Source organism: Oryzias latipes, chromosome 16, assembly GCF_002234675.1.
Source record: "Oryzias latipes chromosome 16, ASM223467v1".
NCBI lineage: Eukaryota > Metazoa > Chordata > Actinopteri > Beloniformes > Adrianichthyidae > Oryzias > Oryzias latipes.
In genome coordinates, this window is record NC_019874.2 from 26842836 (window position 1) to 26866336 (window position 23501).

Here is a 23501-nt window from a genome sequence, read left to right on the forward strand (position 1 = left end):
ATGTTTCTAATTTCAAAATAAAAAGATCAGCAGCAAAGCTCTGCTGCTCCATTGCACGTCTCTGCTTTTGGAATCATTTTCATCTTTTCTTTCACTTCTAGCTGTACATCTCAAAATGTCCTGATTCTAATCTTTATTGTTTATTGTGCAGCCTTGCCTAAAAATGCATGTTTTCCCTTCTAAAAGATACATGTTAGTCAAGCTGTTTTTCTTAAAGAAAAACACTGTTGGAACAGGAGTAAAAATAAAATGACAGACAGATGGCAGTCACAGCTTCTTTTAGCACCTTTTAGCCAATCAGCTTCACTCATTTTGACTTATAAAATGATGAACACTTCCTCATAAATGTATCCAGGTATTCATAAAGCTTTATTAGGATTGGTGACTTTAAGCAAACGTGAGCTTCTAATATTTAAATAGTTATAGGACTGTGTGTTTCTTTATGGGTAATTAAAAAGCTGAATTTTCAGATGTTTTACAGAGACTGTCAGTTTCCCTTTTACTTATTGGCATTCTTAATACTGTCCACAAAGAACTCATTGCAGGCGACAGTCAGGGCAGCGACCAGAACCACAAACTCCTGAAAGTCAACTTCTCCGTCCTTGTTTTCATCCAGGTCGGTCATGATCTTCTCCACAACACTCGCCTCATTTGGACCCTAAAAATGACAGTTTTGTATTTTATTTCTCCTAATGTGATTCATTCAATCTTGTCATGTTTGAGCACATAATAAAAGTAGGTTCTTGTTGTTAGTTGGAAACTCACGGCGAGGAATTCTGAAAGTTCCTCGTGCAACAAGTTCTTCAGCTCTTTTTTGTTGAGCTTGTACTTGTCCCCCTCTTTTCCAGAGTATTTGTAGAACACTGTGATGAGATCCTCCATGGCTCCTTGCAGGTTGGCACTCATTTTGCAACCCTGCAATTGAAGAAAAGAACATTTTAAGAAGTAAAGGAAATTAATCTGCCTCCATCTGCAAGAGAAGCTCAGATTGTAACTTTTTCTTGTTCAAAGTTTTTAGCAAAAAATGCTCTAGAAGGAGCTAAAATATGCTACACTGACATAAGTTTGCTTATAAACAATACATTACTGTTATGTGGAGTGACTGTGCACTTGTTCGCTGCATTTATTGTGAAGTAAGATTGAAAACTAGAAAATATAGAAAACAATGTCTGCAACAGGTGCCCTAACCCAAATTGCATCAGAGATGTTTCTAAGAAAAAAAAACTTAAACCTCTAAGCTTCCACCTGCCCTCAATCTCTGATACCCGAGAAGTGGATGCGGGAGGGCAGTTTCACCTCCCACTTGCATTATAGCACGAGGACAAAGACCTGACCCCCCTGCATACAACACCCCTGGGAGACACAAAACCCTTTGAACCCAAGGTTGCATTTCTCTCAAATTGCTTCACCCTTAAACTGGTTGATAACTCCAAAAAAAATGAATCATAACTTTCAGAGAATAAGGATTCTTGTTAGCCTACAGAGGCCACATGAATAAAGCATTTGATGCAATAAATGCAAAATTAGCATGACTTTTTAGAGATATATCACATACCTAAGATGATTGTATCACTCAACACTGGTTGTGGTAAAGGATGAATAAGTTAATGTTAAAGCACAAAACTTGTTTAAAAAAAAAAAAAAAAAACATCAGTCAGCATGAAACCTCCTGCTGTGCACAAAACTATTGGATAAAAATTAAAAAGAAATAACAGATGGAGAGCGAGAACTCACCTGGTTTGTGTCACTAACAGGTGCTGATCAAAGTGGCTGCAGCTCGACTCTCACCACATCTGTTATAAGCGCTTCTGCGGACCCAAAGCTGGATCAGATGGCGCCTCCCTCAAACAAAGCAGGCGAGCTGCATGTCCATGTAAGGAGGTCACCTGTTCGTCTGCAAAACTGCACGTTTTCATCCCAACACTTTATAAAAGTGCACAGCCATCATTTCGACTGAAGAAAATGTCTGGCCCTATAACATTTATGTGAGGATTTATCTTATTTCTTTATTAATTCAATGTGAGGGCCTTAGGGGGGATCATTAGTAAACAGATATCCATATTTATTAAAAGTCCATTTTGACTGACTTCATAACTCAGGCACAGTCCTGCCAGTCATTGAAACTGCTTTGCATCAATATCTCAACATGGCATGGAGTCTTTGAAAGTTTTTAAACATTTGCATCCTCTTTGGTTAATCTGTTGCGGGAGCTTTGCCATTCATCTGATATCCAGAACTAATCCTGCATAACATCACATACGGTGAAGACATTTAGTCAAACGTTTGTGTTCTATAGCCTCAAACATGCAAAACTGCAATGCATGAACACATTTGCTCTGTAGGGCTAATGTAAGCTTAGAAATGCACCTAGATTGTTTGTGTTATCATATGTTCAGTATATATCTTACATATTTTATCATAATTTGTTTTATTCTGGCTGGTTATAAAACACTTCAGGATCATGCATATTATAAGTACAACAGAATAATTGTAAAAGCAGAAAGTTCCACCTCTTTTTAAATTTTTTAACAGTTTTTGTTGAAAATCAACATTTGATATCACTTTACATTAAGAGTATGTATGGTCATCATTTTAGGGGTGGCTGTCACACACAGGGATTCTACTTGAAGCTTATAAATGACCCCTTGAACATCATCAACTTCTCTGTTCAATACCTTTCAAGGAAGAAATAAAGTCATCTTTTACTTGGAGCAATTCACATTTGCACGGGACTGTTGTATAGAGCTTTATCCAACATATACGGCAGTGTTGTTCAACATTCATCGCCTTTCTTTTTCTTTCACTTTACACAAAGAGAGCAGACCTGATTCACATGCGTCCATGTAAGCCAAGAAATCTCATTTGAAGCAAAGAAAAAAACTTAATTTACTGGCTTGAACATTTCCATATCAAGAAAAAAAAATCTGTTTTTACTTACAATGCTCAAAAACAACTTAATAAAAACATTTAATACATCTCAGTTATTCAGGGCACAAAAATATCAAAACACAAAGTGTATTTAAAAAAAAATACTTTACATGTACTTTTGGCAGACACAATTATCCCTGTTTACTGAAATCCGATTTCATTTTCTACACATTATAAAATAATGCGTCATATGTTTTGCTGCGTACGTGTGAAGAAAATATCAGCTCATGGTCACAGCAGTTATCTTTGGAGATATGTCAGCACATCGCCAGCCCCTAGTGGTCAACACTAAAACTGATCCTAGTGTGAAATGAAAAGAAATAAGAGCTATTATTGAGATTTGGTTTGTAATGTATTTACAGCATTTGTCTTTTCTTCATTGGTATAACTCGACAATAAATGCGAGGACAGTAAAGCTGGAGGGAAAGCACCAAAAAATGTCCCAGTTTCATTTTTTTTTAAATTAATTTCTCCATGACCTGTCTGTCTGACTGAGGTACAGAAATAAGTTTTTTTTTTTTAATAGTGCAAGATATATAACATTGTAGAGTTTAAAAAAACAACAACAACGATGTTCTACTAGAAAGAACTAGAATTGGACTTTTACAACAGTTGTATGAAATATTGTTTTATTATGTTTCCATCCAAAAAAAAATAGGGTTTCTTCAGACGTATTTCCCTATAATTTCCACCTAAATTCCTATTTCAGATTTAAAATGATCAATGTGTGATAACTTTTCTGTAACAACAGATCCGCTTTTAAATTTGTAGTACCATGGTTTTAGTCACAATATTTTTCACATGACCTTCAGATAATCAATGTTAGAACTGATGCAGCTAAAGTAGTTGAAACAGCTATTGAGGATTGTTTGTGAGTCCCTACATTTAAAGTTTTTGTTTTTTTTGTTTAGCTTTAAGTCAAATTATCATTCATGATCTCATTTCCAATGTGCAAGAATGCAACAGACCATCTTCCTATTAGGAACTTGCCACAGAAGTCTTAATATGGTGCTCCATCATCCACCAGGAGGTTCCGTCTGACACAAATTTTAATTGATGGTCTTTGGTCAGAGGAAAAGCAGAGCTGAGGGCATCAACTGTCAAATGCTCATATTATAATACCATGATGGGAATTTGTCTCAGGTTTGACAGCTCAATACCATTCCCCTCATCAAACTCAAGATCTTTACTGTCTGCATCAGGCATGTCCTCTTTTGGCATATTTTTCTCCACTGGAGGCCCGATTACTGAAATTCTTCCCTCTGAGTTTCTTTTCCTGATGCTGTGCGGCCTGTCTTGGGTCTCAGTGGGTTTGCCCAAAACACTCCTTAGCTGTGCCCAGAAAAACTGCTGCTGGTTTGGCTGTTGCGGCCACTCCAGGTACGTCTTGGTGCTCAGCATCTTTTTGAGCTTGCAGTACTTGCTGGGCAAAGAACTTGGATCAATGGGCTCCTTTACCACAAGGATGACATCACTGAAAGTCTTTCCCATCGCTCTCTGCTGAGCGAAGTAGAGCTCGTAGTTGCACCACTCGCTGTTGACAAAGTGACGGGAAAGGACGAAAATGATCTGAGGAAAAACAATTAACAAAAGAAGAAGAATGAAATATTTCTACAAATGTAAAAAAGCTTTGACTCATTTCTATAATCATTAACCGCGTTCTGGAAGTTCAAACAATTGAACCTCTTGACGCTAAATAAGGCAAATGCTGAATTGTGACCAATCAGAGACAGATACTCTGATTTGGTATTGACATTAATGTAGCGTCCTTGTCAAAACATGTAAGTTCCAACTGTTGTAAACATAATCATAAAGGAGAAATTAATCATTGTGGTATTTCTGCCCGGCTGGAATTATATGACACCAATACAGCGTGTTCTTGAATGTGCCACACGTGGCCGGTATGTAGGAACGTATGGTGTGCATGCTGGACTGTTGCTACTCAATACTAAAGCAGTTCAAATCTCACAAACCTTGTGCTAGGCTTTTTGTTTCACAGCTCTATTTGACTGACTTGTTGTCAAAAAATTCCAGCCAAGTATTAATTTTGTCATGACTGCCGCTGCCCCTCCCTCTCAGCGGCCGCTCATCAGGTCTGATTCTCCTCACCTGTACGCCTCAGTGTTTAAGCCTGCCACGTAGTCTCAGTTATTGCCGGAACGTCTAGCCTTTTTGCCTGACTACCAGCCTTGTTGTTGTGATTTGAGCTGAAGTTCAAGTTATTAACCTCACGCCCTGTCTATGTTGACACTCCAGGTCCTCAAGCCAAACATCTACTTACCTGTCACGCTTCAGGAAACCAAGCATTCTGCCTGCTCGTCAGCCGACGCTCTCACTCCGTGTTTTTCTCCACAAGACTGCTATTCCAAGTCGGATCCATCCCAAGAATCTCTCATCCCCGGTTCTGGCCTCTAGAGGACTTCTTCAGTCAAGGTTTTCATGCTTCGACCCCCCCCCTTCTCGCTTCTCTCTAAAGGCCTGTTCACACCGGGACGAATTTCGTCGGCGAAAGTTTAACTCCTCGTGACTAAACAAAGGGCACCAATGTGAGTGTGCACACCGAGGCGAAAAAACGCCACGCGCCAAAGCGTCAAAAAAAAAAAACGCCTCGGGTTCGTTTTTTATTTTTCGACGCGTTGCGTCGAAATCTATTCGACCAATGAGAATGGCGCTTTTGCACACGTGTCTGGAGCTTCTGAAGTTACAGTAAAACACAACTTGGGGGCGCTCAAACACAAAACTGAAGACAGTTAGACGCCAAGTAGCGTCTACACTGCCGCGAAGAAATAATGACGGACATTCTAAAATATCCCCGAACGAAGCACCAGTTGGAGCTACTGGTGCTTGAAATATTCATGTTTTCTTTGTATGACTCTGACAAGCGCGTAAATACTTGCTCTCTTCTTCTGAGTGAAAAGCGACTTTAAGAATCGTAAAGTTGCGCAGCGCCACCTTGTGTACAGGAGTATTTCTGTTTACATTAAGCGCCATCTAATGTCAGGGAATGAAATTGCATGTTCGCTCGGCTCATCGTCAGCGAAAATCGCCTGGGTGTGAACACAAAAGACGTGGCGAAAAACGCTGGCGAATAACGCCTGGCGAATATTCGTCCCGGTGTGTACGGGCCTTTAGTGACTGTTTTTCGACTCTCCTCTCAGCCTGCTGTCGGCTCCCACCTCTTGCAACGCCCTCTGGTGCCTATTCCGAGTACTGCAAGCTCCAGCTCCCCAGTCTCCTCAGCCCAATAAATATTAAGTTGCATTCCTGGGTCTGTCGTTTTTGGGTTGGTCCTCAAGATCCTTCCTGACAAATTTAATTTCCCCATGATAAATTTTCAAATGGTAGGCACCTCAGGTTATTGAAGAGGATGTAATCCATTTGTCACTACTTAATTGAAGTCCTTCATTGTTCAACGTATAACCTGGTGAAACTTTCAATGTGCGTTCAAGGGCTGCGCATGACACACATAGACCTCAAGAACAAGATTTGCGTCGGAATGCATGAACACGCATATACATAGACTTTACATAGACCATTCATTGGAAGGGGTTGCTTGAAAATGCGCTTACCGAGGGGGATGTGAACATAGCTTCAACATAGCCTTAATGACTAATGGTTGCTAGTAGTAATTTGCAAATTCTCTAAAAATAACTGTCACCAACATCTACAGTGTGCGGCGCAAACTGCCATTACATCTCTTTTCCATCTATTGTCCTTAAAGGAAAACACAATTACTTTTTTCTGTTTGACATCATATGAAAAAAAACCTGTTAGCTTTAAATATTTTCTCTATAAATGTTCAAAAATTTTAAAACTGGATACCTTTATGTCCAGGATAGCCTGGATTATGGTCCTGCACCAAACTGCTACAGACCCTCAGCTGGTGTCTGCATTTAAATCAGGGATAAGCAACTCTAGGCCTCAAAGGACGCAGTGTCTGCATAATTTCCAGATATCCAAGCCCTTCTCATGACTGATTACCTGGTTCATGTGTCTCCATCCAATTAGAACATGTCAAAGCAGGGTATGTTGGAAAACATAGAGGGATGTGGCCTTCGAGGCCTGGAATTGCTTATCCCTGATTTAAACTCATCTTCTATTGTTGTTCTACTCTGTAATGACTGTCATAAACACAATGGCCCTACCATTGATTAGTCCTTTTGCCCTAATGTTTGACAGTAAGGCATGCGTCACTTGATTAATCAAAAATGTCCTTTATCAGGAGGAAAATAATCAGTTTGGCAGAATATCACACATTTACCAAGTTCCTCTTCTCATAAAATTATCTTTTAATAGTAACACTATTACAAAATATTTTTCCGTACCTTGCGACTGGATTCAATGTTCTCAATGATGTTGTCGATAATCCATTTTCCTGGCATGAAGTCCCGCTCATGAATGCACAGACGATAGGGGTTTCTGTTGTTCTCTAAGCAGGGCAGGAGCTGGTCCCTGACCCAGTCAGCATCAGAGTGGCTGTACGATATGAAGGCGTGGTAGGTAAAAGTCTCCATTTCCCCCACTGCTTTTTCCTTGTGAGCTCTGTATTTGGCTCTGATGATCTGATAAGTGGCTTTAGTGTACCATGGGAGGTCAAAAATGTAGCAAATCAGCACAAGTACCATTATCACTGCTGCCGTAACAACAACGCTGATGGTGATAACCAATCGAATGTCACAGGCAACTTTGCCAGGAAAATATTTGGATATGAAAGTGTTGAGAAAAGGCTCTGGGTGGTAACATCTGTAGTTTAAAGGCCAGTCTGTGAGGTTAATCTTTCCCTCTGACAATGTGTCCTCCACAAAAGCATGGAGCTCACAAGTGCAATGGTAAGGGTTGTTTCCTGCACTAAGCTCAGACAGTTGGGGCATGTGCTGGAAGGATTCCTTGCTAATCAGGCCAAAGGAATTCCCATCTAAAGCCAGAAACTGCAGGGAGAGACTCTCCCACTTAGATGGAATGAACTTGATTTTATTTCCACTCAGCAGGAGGTGTTTCAGGTTGGTAGCTTTTCTGAAGTATGTCATTTCCAACTGGTCCAGGTTGCAGTAGGAGAGATCCAAGTAGTGTACTGTGGTTGGCAGACAATTGAAAGCATTGCTTCCTAGTGGATTGTGGTGAGCAATAAAATGAGTGATGTTCTGTTTCCAGATGCAGTCTTCCCTCTCTTGGGTAGACCCCAGTTTGTTGTTGCTGAGATCAAACACTTGCATCCGGCTGAACTCTCTTGTTAGAGATGACAAATCTTTCAAGCTTGTCAAGTCATTGGTGCTCATGTTGAAGGTGTGTAGATTAGGCATAGTGCCACTGTAATCGCAGCGTTGGTTAAAGACATAGTCATTCTGCAGTCGATTGTTGGACACATCCAGTATCTCAAGTCCTTCCATCTCTGACCAGGAGTCACAAGGTACTGAATTGAAATACACATGTTGAATGGACAGGTGCTTGATTTTTTTGAACCAGGTGAAGCGCCAGTCAAACCGCAGGATGTCAGGGTTGCTGATGTACCTACGAGAGAGTTTAATGTTTAGAACTTGGCAATTTTTTGGAAGGAATTCATAAAGAGAGGTACTGTGCAGATTTTGGTTTAGGTCTTTTATGATCTTTTACATTTTAGATTGACATTTAATTTTTTAGTCTCTTCCAGTGTTCAGAAAAATAATCTCCATAACAGTTACATTTGTTTCTGGCATAAAATGAAAATAGTCAAAAAACGTAACTGCCTGATGGTGCACCAAATTGATCTATCATACACCATGATACATATGTCAATCAAATAACCACACCACCTCCGCATTAAAAATGTTTGCAAGCCAAAAGATCAAACAATATTTTGTGTCAAGGTTCTAAGGATTTTTTTCTGCTTTTAACCCTTTACCACCAGAGCTTTAGCTTTAGAGGCAACATTCTTTAGACTGCCCCAATCTTCACTTGTTTACACAATTGACATAACTCCAGCTGGTTTTGAAACAGAAAAAAGCAGTCTTACACTGATATGCAACACTTTACAGTAGTAAAGTGTGAACCCAATCAACGTAGATCAGAAAATTTTATTGTGGAGAAAAGCTGCTTTGCGCCATTATGTAACACCTTACATTAATAAAGTTTTATATATCAGTGCAAAACTACCTATCTCCCAAGCAGAATTGGCTGATTTACATTGATCGCGTAAACAAAGAGTTAAGGTATGTTAACGAGCATTTGTTATTTAGGTGTCGTCCGTAACATCTGTGGTGTTAAAGTCCCCCTGTTACAATTTTTCTTTAAGATTCCGAGTGTTGTTTTAATTATGATTATGAAGTTTTTAGCCAAAATTCCACAACTGAAATATCCTAAAAAGCCATTTTTCATGTCTGTCTGTCTATCTATTTGGGCGTGGCCATTGGTGCTGAGCTGAGTTGCCCCGCCCTTGATCCCCCCTTTCGGATGATGATAGTTGTGTCTTGCATGACTGTAGATCTTGATTCAAGGGGGGGCACAAACAACACCGACTGACAGTCTTTCTTCTCAAAAGCTTGTCTTTATAGCGAAAAAGAAACGGTGATAAGGGACATTTTTTGGTTCCAAATCAACACTTTTTGGACAATGTGAAGAATAACAAAACTAATGTGTGTACCAGATCCTGCTGTTTAAAAAAAAACACACGAAAAAGAACTATGATAAGCCCTTGAAAAATATTTCAAATTACATTATAATTAAAGCTGCATTGCACCAGCAACAAGCACTGGCTGTGGCTCAGAAGAGATTTGATGCTAGTGCATGTAGACTGTTGAATTCACTTGCAAATTCAATCCAAGAAAGAGAGTGACTATTTGCATGTAATTTTCCAAATATGTACAAGTGCTGAACTTTCTTCTTGGCTGCAGAGACCCAGAGGAAGGGTTAAGTTTAGGATTACGGGTAACCGTTGTGTTCACACCAGGAGCCAATTTCAATGGTACAAACACAATCTGAGGTCCTGTGGCACAATTTGAGTGACGGGTGTGGCGAAAGCGGGTACACCCTAGTCAGCCTGTCGCAGGGCTGATGGAGCTGGAGCAATTGGGATCACTATACCGGCTCCTGGGAGGCGAGCAGGCGGCCAGACAGAGACTTGCCACGGGATGGGGAGCCAGCTTGCTCTTGAAGTTTATGATATTTGTTCTTATTCTCATTAAGGAAATAATGAAAAAGGTTCCCTGATTTTATTTCTTGTTTTTATTTTCACCCTCTTTGGACAGCAAGCCTCGGCCAGAGAGAGAACTCAAATGCGGAGAACACATTTGGGACTTTAACTTTAAGTTTAATTTTAACAACACAATCCAGCATTGGTCACACTTAAAAAGCGCAATGAGCATGCGCTCCTGATCCATTGTGACAATGGCTCAGGAATTCAAACAAAGTGTCTTGGCGAAAGTTTCACAGCAATTTAAAAGGAGAGATAATTAATTATAACAATATATATTTTTTATCAGATGTGTTCTATTTTATAAGAAAAATGCCACACGTACACGTCAAAATCTCAAAAACATTAATCTCATCAGAGGGGGACTCTAAAAGGTTAAATTGAACCCCTGGGAGAATTCAGACTTGTTAAAATGTTACTTTTGAGACTGAAATGTATTTTCAAAAGTAATGGTATTTTCAAACATACTATGATCTGGAAATTTTGACAAAAGCCAGTCAAGGGCAGGAACTCCAAATTTACCCCAATATATGTGTGGAAGCAGTTAATGTTCCTTGAACATCTGCTCAAATACAGAAAAAGTTTCCTTTTTCTTGTTAACTGTTATTAATGTTTAAAGTCACTGCATGAGTACAACTGAAGTCCCAAGGGTTGAATTTTACTTTAATGTTTTGAGAACTTATTTTAGAAGTAAAACAAAAACAAAAGGCTCTAAAATACTTACCAAAGATCCAAGTTGTCGAGTGCCAGGTTTGTGATGCTGGAACCCACGCCACTGTCGACAAATGTCGGTGAACGGGCGAAGTCGATGTACTGAAGCCTCAGCCGTTTGATGGGGGTCACTTGTAAGTTCATCAGAGCCATCCTCAGAAGGTTCTCATTAAATTTGCCTCTATGAAAAATGAGCTGCTGGGATTTAACATTTCGCAAACCTTGAAAAATGTCATCCTTTCCTAAGTAGTATGTAAATTCAAAGAGGTTGCGAAACTGAATGACTTGGAATGACTTGTTGGCTAGATCGTGTAGCATGTTATGGAGAGCACTCGGCAACTGATCAACTGCCATATCAAACCCCATTATAGTTGTTTGTACGACTTTTAAACTTTCAGGCTCATAATAGCTGAGGTTGGAGGAGCACTTAATTGCAAACGTATGTAACTTGATACTTTTGAGTGGATAAAAATCCTTCTTCTTTAGACCCATAACTAAAGGACCGCCCATAGACAGTATCTGTAGTTTGACAAACTTGGAGAAACTGTCGGCTAAAGTGGCGTGTTTATATAAATTGTTGGACATAAAAAGCTTTTTTAGATTGAAAAGAGGCTCTAAAGCTACTGTAGGGATTTCCAGTAGGGAGTTATTAAAAATGTCAAGATGCTCCAGTAACGTGTTGTTTTGAAAAGCATTGTTGTCAATGTGCGAAATGTTGTTGTACTGCAGCTGAAGAGTTTGAAGGCGCGGGAGATGCTGGAAATCAGAGGCGTGGACAGCATTAATTTCATTGTAGGAGAGATCTATGTCTTCAAGAGTGGGGGGAAGATGTCTTGGCGGCACTCTGTAAAGTTGTTGTCCTCGACAGTCTGCAGATCGGCCATTGTTGTAGATCCGGCAGGGTTTTTTCTCAGTGGAAGATGAGGTCGGGAATACAGTTGGGGATGAGAGAGTCCCCATGAGGAGCCCACTGAACATAAGAACAGCACAGATCATTGTGATGAATCTGAAATGAAACAAAACAGGACTACTGTTCACTTTTTTACAAGGGAGTCATACAGTAGCAATGTTAATTTCTAACAAAAACTTTTTTTGATTTTTTTCCGTGAGTAAATGATCAAATTTAGCACAAAATTCAGGTTTGCACTACAGTACAGTACTTTCCCTGTACTATCCTTTCTGTTCCTAAAGTCTCACTCCAATCAACTTTTAATAGTGTATCCAGTGGTCTTTTGATTGAGATTATGATGCCGTTTTTAGCCAAGACAAAAAAACTTCTAGGTCATAGTTTCTGCGGAGAGCTCGGAGCAGGGAGCTTGTGGCTCACGTAGCATATTTTCTAAGTCACAAACACATTCTTTTGTAAAGTGCATTTTTTCGTTTGCTCCATAAACACAACAATTTGAATAAAGAATACTTCTTATTATCTTAATATATGTCCTCAATAATCAAAAAAACGCCACAGAAACGTGAAAAATGACAAAAACACAAATATGCATTGGAGTGGGTCTTTAAGTCATTTAACACCAGAACTGTAGATCCAGTGTTAACATTTGTAAATTACCATATCTCTCAAACTTTTGTTATAAATCCAACATTTTTTTAAACTAAAAAACAAAATTTTGCAATCCTTACACAAAGTTTTTTTTTTTAAATGTTTTTGGTCATGTTCTGAGTTGCTGCACACCAGTTTCAGGTTAATCATGATCCACAGCCATCTACATTTCAGTTAATTTCCCTTAAGTGTCTGGTTTTCAGATTGTCTGTTCTGCTTTGTCAACTTTTTGTTTCTCCATGGTTTTCTTCATGTTTAAGTTTATTGATTTACTTACTTTACAAATTAATGTAAAAAAGCTGATTCTGACCCAGAGATGAGCACCTTTGCTCTGATTCAGATTTCGTTGGAATTACTTTAATTGTGTGATGGTCAAAACCTACAGTTGCTTCAAGCGCATGGATTATTTTGGGTTGTCTGCAACATCTCCAATAATACTTCTTCCTTCTACGTTTTTCAGTCTGCGTTATTCTATATTTTACATTTCTAATAGTAATGGCCAAAATAAAGCCCCGTGAAGCACTGACCAACTTCAACACAACTAAGATCGACACTCTGCTCGGATCTTTTTAGTTAGAAATAGTGACATCTGCTGGTTGCCTGTTGGTAATGCATCAGAGCACACGTCGTCAATACATAATGACTTCAAGAAGATTTTAAAGCTCAGTCAGTGTTTGTCTTTTTCTAAAATGCTTGATCAAAGGTGTGTAATTGTCATTTTATCTGGATAATGGTATAACAACTATTTGATGAGGCAAATGTGTCGCTTTGTGATGTTAGCTTTGGATATGCTATTGGCAACTATGATCACGTTCATCTTTACTAATGATGTGTCGCTCATAAATGAGAAGGGGGGGGGGGCGTTACACACGCAGCAGCACATGAACGAATATGAGGAAGAGACTGAGAGTGCGATGGGGGAACAACACAAAACGTAACGAAAAACAGTGACAGTACTAAATGGACTTTTTTTTTTATAATAAAATACCATAAGAGTGTAAAGTCTACAGGAAGGAAAATAATTAAATAAAAAAACAGTTCAACAACCAACCTGTACAGACACATGAAAGAATTTTCTCCAGAACGGGGCACATCAGCTCCTTAAAGCTGATATTTAAACAGCCAACCTGAGTGAATGAAAGTCTTTTTTTTGGCTTGCACATTTTAACTTTTATTTTCTTTTGTGGTTCCAGTGTTTTGTGTTGATTCGCTTTAAATTTGTTTAAAAGGAGAAGGAAAAGAAATGTAAGTAATTTAATTTTTGAATTGTAAACAGCTGTTGTTGTTTTTTTGTCTGGAAGGAATAAATACAAAACATATCATACACTTATATATATATATATATATATAAAACACATTTTTTACATTAGTTACTCATTTTTTGGGGTACTCGAATCACTACCGAGCGATCCTTCCGGTTAAAAAAAAAATGGATGCCGTGTCGAGAAGGAGTTATCGAGCTGGACACCTCTAATTTCTAAATATTTGAATCAAGCGTACAATATTCCACTGGGCTTTAAAGTTAATTCCACATTTTTTTTAATTGTTTGTTTAATTTGGGTATAGCTCCAATTACCAGCAGCCCAAAAATAGAGGAATAAAAATAAAAGAATAAAATGAAGAAAAAAATAAATGAAATAAAGCAAAAATAAAATTACAATTGGAAATGTGTAAATAAAATAAACAATTGGCCAATAGTGGAAACTCGAGAAAAGGAAGAGTATGCTTGTCTGGTTAACTAAAAACACACAAGATAAATCTATTTTAATTAGAACTGTATAGAAGCGTAGAGTTCATCTGTAATTTCATACCATATCATTTGTCTCAGATCATGCATGTTCAAACCACCTGGAGGTCAGCAGACATTGTTTGTAAATGAGAAACATTCATACTTATTGCAACTGTAAAGACCAGACAGAGGAGCTGCTGTCCATTTAATTCTAACATATCCTAGAAGTAATTCTTACCCCAGTGGTGCAAATTAATTGCAGCACAAAATACAATGTTCATGGAAATTGAAAATAGATGCACCAAAAACACAGTGCAACACTCCAACGCACTCACCCAGTTTGATCATTCATGGCTGCAAACACACTTTCTTCAACATCAGCCTGCAGGCTGCATTTATACTCCAAGATTACACACAGTTTGAGTGTCCACGTGGAGAAACCATAAAGTTTTATGACATCGGTTAAACAAACAGTTTGATGTCGTGCCATAGTAACATGCTCGAAATAAACGCATATGTGTTTTTCCTACATATCTTTAGTTATTGGTGATTAGAATAGATTAGTAGTTTGTGAGATATTCCGTCATATTTTGAACAATTGCCAGATTAACAGATTTTTCAAGTGAATTGTAAAAAAAAAGTAAAAATTCAAATTAGTTTGTATTAAAATAAGGATTTTATTGCAATCACAGTAGATATGAAGGAAATTAATACAATTACAACCAGCAATGTTCTAAGTATTTTTTTCAATCCATTTAAGACAAATGACAAGTATTTCAGCAGCTCATTAAATTCCAGATTAGGTTTTTTCAGATGTTAAGAAATGTAAAACTGCACTATTCTTCTTTTTTTGCAAATGAAAATTTACTTTAACAACTGTTTACACCCTATGTTTGCTTTCATGTGTTTTGATTATAAATGTTGTTTACAATATTATTTATTTAGAAAAGTTGAAAAGTCCATGAAAACTAAAATAAATCTTAGTTTCTCAGCTGAGACAAAATGTGAGACTAAAGTTGTGTTTTCACTTGTTTAAGAAAAGTGATATGAAGTGCTAACGTTAACAGTTGAAAGATAACATTTTTTATATTTTTTAATAATAAACGGAAGTAAAAACAGAGATAAGCTCTACTTTTAGTTAATAGGGCAGCCATGGTGCAGAGGTGAAGTGGTTGACCTAGTTGAAAAATAACGGGGTCTGTGCCCGCCCATGTGTCAAAGCAAGACATTAAAGCCCATATTACTCCAGGTGGTTATAAGTTGGTGTAGAGTTCGGGAGGGGAGTGTGAATGTGTGCATGGCTGAATGGGACTGTGACTGTAAAGCACTTGTGGGCCTTCCAAGGAGGTAGTAAAGTGCTATATAAGCATAAGCCATTTACCAATATTTTTTTTTTTTTTTCTGTGTCCTTCTCAAGATATATTTGTTTTTATCATCAACAAAGATTGACACTTAAAAAACTCAGGTTGTTTGCCTATTCCTTCTTCACTCATTACTTATTGCCCTTTAAAGAAGGGATTTTGGTCTGGTCTCCGTAAAATGTTGAATCATTTTAGGTTTTTACCTCTCCAAATGGGTGAAGACATTTTTCCTGTTTAAAAAAAATCCAAAAAGTTGTATCATGTGTCCAAATTGAATTAAAATCCAGGGCACTAGATAGTCCCGCATGACATAAAGGTTTAGGGACTTGTGACGGAATTTGGATATCACATCAGTCACGGTCTGTTTGTATGACCCCAAAAGGTCAAACGTGAAGGTTTTTAAAATAAATTAAAAAAAGATCTTGTTTTTATTTATTTATTTTTTAATAGAAGCATGTTTGCAAACTTCTGTGGTTGAGTTTATGGCTTTCACCTGGTTGGACGTTAACTTGAGACCTCCTTGTGTGACTCATACTCTAACCCAGGAATAAAGCTTCCTGTTCCCTGCAACGCTTATCATCTTTAGATTTGTGCAAAAAAATGTTATCCTCACTGCTGCTGAATATCTTATGGTCCTTTTGAGCTTCTCAGTTTGCTGATAACACTAACTGTTTTTCTAAGATCAAGATAAGAGTCAATGTTATGTTCATAAAGCTCATAAGATAATATGTCTAGTAGAAAAAATTTTTGCTGTTAGTCCATGTGAGCTTCAGACATGTGTTGTTAAACATCTGCATGAGAACTGTAACATTGCTAATCCTGAAAGTTATATAGAGAAGGAAACTGGCACTTCATCCTGGAACAGTTTCTCTACAGGGGAAGAAAGCAGTGACATCCTCCTCTTTTATTTCACAGAAGCAAGCCTCATAAACTGTACCAGTCCCAAATGTTATGACGGAAGTTAACCAAAATGACACTGTCAGCACCTGAGTCACCTACAGATAAGCACTTGGTCTGTAAACAGTTTGTTTTGTACAAAAGCACAAGGAGCTCAAGAAGGAATGCAGCTAGAAAATCATGAGGAAAATAAGCTGTAGGTATTTGAAGGAGCCCTTATGAATTGTTTTACTTTTTTTCCATTTGCCACAACCTGATATTTAATGTAGAACTAGGGATGCAATGATTACTTTTCACAATGATTCAATTCATATCATAATTTGTGGTTGCCAATGCAATTGATAGTTGATATTGGTTCACTTAGAACGATACGATTCTCTGACCTAAAATTGATCCAGGACATCTTTAGGCAAAAATTTAAACATGTTTGTTGTCATAAATAGACAACTAAGGCAATGATTCTTTCGAGTCAACTTGTCTAATACAATCTTCTTCCCCTTACAAGCCCTCTCTTAATCTGCTTTGCCCCCTAGTGATTGAAACTTGGGTTTCCCTCTCTAGATAAAAGGATCTATTTTTTAGGTTTATAAATAATTAGAAGTTGTCTGTTAAATGAAACTTTGGGAAAAATACAATACACCTAGAAAAAGTGTTAAAGGACTAGTGCTTACATGAAAAAATATTTAAAAACAACTCAGCATGGTGCTTTTGAAAACCTGAAGGTGAAAATTGTGTTTAGTGTTTTTAATGTCTTCTTGCAGCATTTTTCTGATGATAAATGATAAATATGTATAAAGAAAGACTCAGAAATGCAATTCTGAGTCTTTCTATATTCAAATTGTTGCGAACCAGGAGCAGACAAAAAATGCAGTTTGAATTAGAATTTATTTGTAACATATGCTGGCCTTTTCACTAGCTCCCTGCTTCATGCTGATGCATCCACCTGCAGACAAACGTCTTTGTTTTCCTCGTATGGCTCAGAACCATACGGCTGAATAGCTTCAATATTGCAATTTTTATTGCTTTTACAATAGCTGAAAAGATTATAGGAGTGGGACTTTTAATCATAATTCTCTTAGATTAACATGATTTCTTCTCTTTGAAGAGAGAAAAGGACAAAAACCGTAAAAAAACGAAAAAAAAACAAAAAAAACATGTTTCCATCATTGATTTTTACCTTTGATATCTCTGCATACGACATTTAAAGCGTCATTCTAAGAGCTCAAAGCTTTATTACGGCATCTGCTGTTTACCCTGCGCTCAATATTTGGTGGCTAAGTTGTTTCATTGACATGTTGCCAGTAAAGCATCCACTGCTCCAGAGCAGTCCTGCAAATGTATCCGAAAGCAGATTTGTTACAGCAACAACTGGTCTTCACAGCGGTTTAATGAGGTTCGGTGTTTACCTGCTTGTGCACAAACACAGCTGCTCTTCTGCTGATGTTGCAGGCACTAGATTTGCAGGTCAGCACGCTCATCCTCCACAATTACCCTCAACGTGTTTAAATTATAATTTTGTTCCTGACAAACATCAACATTTGTTTTTCGTTCATTAGAACTGGTTCCTTTTAAGGTATATTTGTAACATATAGGCTTAAGGTAATTAGCTGGTTGCAAAAATACTTTGCTTAAGCAATTTTACATTCAAAGACAGACCCTGCTTTTTTTCAGAATTTGCTCAATCCTTTCACGGCTGAGCAGTTCATTTTCAAGAAGTCATCCAGTTAGACTAAAATCCTAAGATGATGTCAAAACAACAAAAATTCTGCTTCTAAACTAAAACATTTTAGTGTTTTAAATGGCAAATTATGGAGTTCTGTTTTAAATTTGATTGAATTTTGAAATAAAAATTAGAACAAGGTGACAGAAAGAAGCTGAAATTCATGAGATGTGCTTATCGTGAAAGACCTTAAGTATTGCAGATTACAGTCGAAGCAAAAACCACTTCTGCTTGAATCAGGAGGTGTTTTCAGCTACTGTGGGTTTGATGAACCAACACTGATTAGATCTGACATCCTACACCTTGCTCCCTAATTGGTATGCCTACATGAAAACGTGTTTTACCGAGTCATTGTGCTCTAAATATTTTTCATTACCCAGTTCAGACATGCTTTCTAGGGGTAGCTAATAGTTTAAGCGGATTTGAACAGAGCTTCAGTGTTTCTGGGGGCTGCAGATGTTCAAGCTGTTATGGTTTATTTGTTCTGTAAGTGGATCACAGTGTAGGCAAATCTCATTTGTTGAAAACTACTCTTTTTATCTCACCATTGAAGGTAAAATAGAAAAGGAGTTTTAGGTTTTTAAGAGTCAATGTTTTGAAAGCTGTTAAGGCTAAAACCTGATGGATAAGAAAGGAAGAAGTCTCGGGTTATTAGGAAATAAAAAAATTCTGTTTGGTTTGGCTCTTCTCCATTCATTGTTTCTGAGCTGCATTGTGAAACCAGGCGTTTAAGTAACTAGTAACTAAACTATGAGTAATCGGTGACTTAGTAACACCAGGATAATCTTGTTCTTTGTGTCTTCAAGTAAGGTCACTTACTAAAGGAATTGGACAATATTTGGTTTAGTTATAGTTGCAGCCTTAAAGCTTTTACATGAGACAGGGTTTTAGGGAAAAATCATTTTCCTGGTAAATATTTGCTCTGTTGGTTTTTGACCTTATAACTTTTGATATGAAAACCTCGGTTATTTGATTGGTATAAAGGAATTATTTCAGTGAAGAACATTTGAATGTCTACTTCGTGTTTAGGTAAATTCTTTTGACAGTGTTTGTTGCTGATGGACTTTAAAAAAGTCCACATCGATTTTTATCTTTTAGGTTTGATCAGCCACCAAACTTCTCTTTTAACGGCTAGGGTTTTCAGATTGTAGGTGGACCTTGTGGTCACTCCTTTCTAAGGCCCACTGCATTGTGGGTGCTGCTCAACAGAAGATTTTAAGAGAGAGTGAATATTGACGTGATGAATTTTTCTCAAAGTTGTACCTTTCAAGTCATTTTTATTATTAGAAATGTACGTCTAATCAGATTAAAATACTTTGTTTTCACTCTGATGAGAAGTTTGTTCCTCGATCTCAGTCTGTTTGGTTTTGTTTCAGTCACTTCTTGGACAAGTCTGGGTCTCAGAAGGTCAAGGTGTTTCTGCACACCTGGAAGCAAAAGCACTGATTGTTTTTGAGTTTTATCATAGTTGTTCATGTGGAAACACTAGCATATAGTTAAGAACCCTCAATTTGTCAAAAGATGGTAAGAATTCAAGGTTGAAATAAAGTTCTCATCAAACTCAGCGGTGCTCATAACTCTTTGTTTTCCTTTCTGCTTATGCAGCAACAAAGGTCAGTTGACCATCTCAGTTAACCCTTCTACTATCTTAGATGACCCCAACCTTACATTGACGTGTTCTCCCTACCATGACAAAGGTGGATAAAGGTGGAAAGATTTCATGTAATCCATGGACACCAGTGAAGATCACAAATCATTGAAGAAAAAAGGTTCAGCGCACTGTCTTGGGTCTAGATGACCCAACTCCCAATGTTAAAGTGCCTAGGATAGCACAAGGGTTAAACTGCACATTACTCTAAAAACTCATTATTACAGGTTCATCTAAAGCAATATCCCTCCACTGCGCTGAAATATTTACTTTTACATGTTTATAGAAAATAAAAAGCAACAAAACTTGAACAGTTTGCAGTAATTCTCAATTTTTCTTTCATAGTTTGTTTGCATTTGTCCATTGTATCACAACTTTTATCAACATTTTAAAAGTCATGGATGTTTGAATGCATTTAAGCAACTGATGTGATTCCCTGGAGTGTGAGAAAAAAAAACATGTAAAAATGATTTGAAAGAGTTTCTGCAGAACATTAAAAAATTGCCAAGGAAAATGTAAAAATATAAGGGTAGAGGAACTGCTTCATTATTTGGACTAAAACCTGTTTCTTCATTTCTTCACAGTGCAAAATACACCCGTCATTCTGAAACTGTTCAGCTTTCGTGACAAAGAAGTGTTGCCTCACAGAGTCTTATCAATTCAATTTTGTATTTCTTTGTAATGCGTTTATGACAAAAAGGTCAATGTGGTTACTACAAGTTTTCTTTATAAACCTTCTGAAACTTTTTGATCCTTTGGTTTGTAGACTTAATTTACCGTAAATTACAAGTGAAAATAAATTAGGATGCAATTTCTATTACTTGCCTTTTTTTTTATTTTTTTTTATATACTTTTTCTGATAATGATGTGTCAAGTGGTGTTTCATAAACATACGTGTCTTAAATGTATCTTAACCTCCATTAACTTAACCCTTTTTTCTGGTTAGACCACTATCCAGCGGTGACTGACCCCTCACCGAACGAGCCGAGGATGTCATAACAGACAAAGCGCTTTTGTCAACAGTTTTCTAAAGAAAAGCCTGAAAAAAAAATCCAACAGAGGAAGTGAAAAAGTAAGAGTTTACTTTTACCATCAATCTGGCTCTCTTGTGCAAAACCATCTTTGCCCCCATCCAACTATGCTGACATGCACACAATTCCTCTGGGTGAGGTTGGTCACTAAAGTTTCTTTCATTTCAACTCTGAAGTCAAGTTTATTTTAAACATACAGTATTAATAAAGTTATAAATTGGAGAGTTTTGACTTTCTTTTTTGAAATAAAAATCAAAAGTGAACAGAAGAAAGTGCACCCTTTAAGAAAATAGGATTTTGAAATGAGGAGCAAAGAAAAAGTCTTTTGCTTCCAACCACACATCAAGGGAAGCAAATGTAGTTTTAAATGAACAACATTTTAGCAGATCATTTTTAGGTTTTGCAATAAAAAAATCTAACAGGATTTGTATTAAAAGACATTTTTTCACCGGTTTGTGGGATATTTTGGGGGAATTTTATATTGTACTTCATTACAGCACTGCTTCTCCAAGAAGAGAGTGTACCATGAGCCTGAACCTAAATAAAGAAGGCAGATAACAGAATATTTTGCCATCAAAAATTAAGCTGAATTTAAAGATGTTTTAGGCACATTAATACAATAATAACATCATTTTGGTTTTTGTTATTTGATTAACAGCCTGACATCTGATCATGGACAGAAACCCCTTTGTTTGTGTTTTTTTTTTCTTTTTGTGAATTATGAAAACAAGTGTTGCTGGTTCTGATTACCACTTCACAGAGATGTGCAGCAACAGTTCCTATACTATCAGATTATTCTTGACATGTTTCCTCATTTGGGCTGTTAACAGTCATTAAACATTTCATTACCATGTAGTAGAAAGCCTAAATTTCTGCTTTTATAGAGGTGGTTACACTCATGCCAAAGCACACAGAATTGTTGTGATTGTAGTAAAAGCAGCACATAATCCATATTTAGATCCTAATTGTTTAGTTTCTCTTAAAACAAGCCCATGTGAGAGGAGAAAGGACCCAAAAACAAGCTCCTCATGACCTCAGTGAACCCCGCTGAATGGTTCAGAGACAGATAAGCCACGTGGAAAACTGCCAAAATACAAGAGGATTAAAAAGTGAATGGTTGTAATTAAGATGGGGCAGTATGCTGATCCAGGCTTGAAACACACCCATCTTCTTTATGTTGATCTACTTTGAAAGCATCTTAGTGCAACACCAATGCTCCATTTAAAACTGGAAATATTTCAGGCTGAATTATTGGATCTGCCTCTCTCAAACACTTCTGAACTCTAGCAGTCCAATGCTTTTTGAAGATGATTAGACAAACAGGCCTGGACTGTGGGATTTTTAGTCTCCACACCCAGAGAGTCTGAGAAAGAAAAAGTGCTACTCACCTCAGACGTGCATCCAGACTTGTGTTTGGCAGCTGAGCACAACTGAATTATAAAAACAAGTCGACCTGGGCTGTCTTCTGCTGTGAGTAGGAAATGAGTCAGTGCTGGATGGGGCTGCCTGTGACTGGTATTCCACTTTGCCCCCCTCCCCTTGTAGGCGTCTGCCTTTCCTTCTATCCCTCTTCCTTCAGTGTGGGTGTTTGTGTGTGTGGGGGTGTTTCCGTACAGATTTGGGGCTTTTTTTATTCCTAAAGGGAAATTATGGAACAATCTCACTGCTTCAGCTCTATTGACACTTGTTTTGAAGTAATAATTAACTCCGAGACAATAAAAATTCCTGTGAAGCTGTCAGATTGCAGTCAAGCATGAAGTCATGGGAGGAATGTTGGTCAGCATAGAAAAAAAGAAATGCATGCACAATTGCTTACGGGAATTGTTGCGAGGTTGAGCAACAGGTAGATAAAGAAAACGTGAGTGAGTTTTTCAGGGAAGACTGTGAACACAAAAGCCTCATTGTTTTCCCAGGAACTCGCATCCATATGATCACTTGTCACAGAAATTCACCATTAAAACAAAAGATTCTTTATTTCTGAATTCTAGATCAGTTTTTCTTTAAACTCCTATAAAATAGACACATAAAAACATTAGATAGTTTATATAATTTCAAATTCTAATTTACACGATTGTGCAGATTGTTTTTTTTCCATTTGATTTTTTTTTAAGACCCACTGTTATGAAAATCATGTTTTTGGTGTTTTACTGTGTTCTTGTAGCATTTCCCTGATCATGAAGGACATGTATGAGGGGTAAAACTGCATTTCTGATTATTTCTTTATTGAGATTGATGTGAATCTGAAAAGAGTTTATTTGGGAAGTAAAAAATATGCTGGGTGGACCACAAGCACCCTGCTCCAAACTCTTAGCAACGGGAAGGGAACGGAGCTGCTCTGCACCAAAAGTTCCGCCCACAACTCAGAGGGGAATTTCTGATTAACTCCTGCCGCTCTGCAGAAAACTATGTCCAAGAAAACGACAAAAGTTTTCTCATTTCAGCTTGAAAACAGCGTTATCATATTTAAAAAGACCACTGGGAACGCTAAAATACTTCAAAAGATGATGAGAGTGGGACTTTAAAAAATCCTGAAACTGTTTGCTGTGAAAAACATTTTTATAGGAAAATGTGAAAAAATGTCGGAAAAATAAAATTAAACAAATATCAATCATCAGTGTGAGTTGTAGAAACAGCTAGATTGATGATTTACAGATTTATATTTTTTTAAATGCTTATTTATTATATTTTATTCTATTTTATTTGTATACCACTGTGTTGGAGCCGGTTTAGCTCATGCTGGTTTGCGGCATCTTCCA

General features: G+C 37.5%; 2 protein-coding genes across 2 annotated transcripts; both read right to left on the minus strand.

Moving 5' to 3' along the window:
• Positions 1 to 346: 346 nt before the first annotated feature.
• s100a1 (S100 calcium binding protein A1) lies at positions 347 to 1859 on the minus strand. Its single transcript, XM_023963844.1, has 3 exons — positions 1735 to 1859; positions 766 to 915; positions 347 to 658 (listed from the first exon to the last, which is right to left on the minus strand). Exons 2-3 carry the CDS (start codon positions 904 to 906, stop codon positions 500 to 502), a joined length of 300 nt encoding a protein of 99 aa, XP_023819612.1. The 5' UTR covers positions 907 to 915; positions 1735 to 1859; the 3' UTR covers positions 347 to 499.
• A 640-nt stretch (positions 1860 to 2499) lies between these two features.
• On the minus strand, positions 2500 to 23265 carry LOC101155381 (toll-like receptor 2 type-2). The gene is made up of 4 exons (XM_004078474.3): positions 22134 to 23265; positions 10818 to 11810; positions 7254 to 8436; positions 2500 to 4497 (listed from the first exon to the last, which is right to left on the minus strand). The coding sequence occupies exons 2-4, from the start codon at positions 11798 to 11800 to the stop codon at positions 4042 to 4044; spliced, it is 2622 nt and encodes an 873-aa protein (XP_004078522.1). The 5' UTR covers positions 11801 to 11810; positions 22134 to 23265; the 3' UTR covers positions 2500 to 4041.
• Positions 23266 to 23501: the final 236 nt, after the last annotated feature.

What these genes read in the sequence shown, in the direction of transcription:
- s100a1 (XM_023963844.1), bottom strand. Translation starts at nt 906, where the DNA reads ATGAGTGCCAACCTGCAAGGAGCCATGGAGGATCTCATCACAGTGTTC. An exon ending in AACTTTCAGAATTCCTCGCC is followed by an intron (nt 659 to 765) that starts GTGAGTTTCCAA and finishes TGTCATTTTTAG; the next exon opens with GGTCCAAATGAGGCGAGTGT.
- LOC101155381 (XM_004078474.3), bottom strand. Translation starts at nt 11,800, where the DNA reads ATGATCTGTGCTGTTCTTATGTTCAGTGGGCTCCTCATGGGGACTCTC. An exon ending in CTCGACAACTTGGATCTTTG is followed by an intron (nt 8,437 to 10,817) that starts GTAAGTATTTTA and finishes ACTCTCTCGTAG; the next exon opens with GTACATCAGCAACCCTGACA. An exon ending in ACATTGAATCCAGTCGCAAG is followed by an intron (nt 4,498 to 7,253) that starts GTACGGAAAAAT and finishes GTTTTTCCTCAG; the next exon opens with ATCATTTTCGTCCTTTCCCG.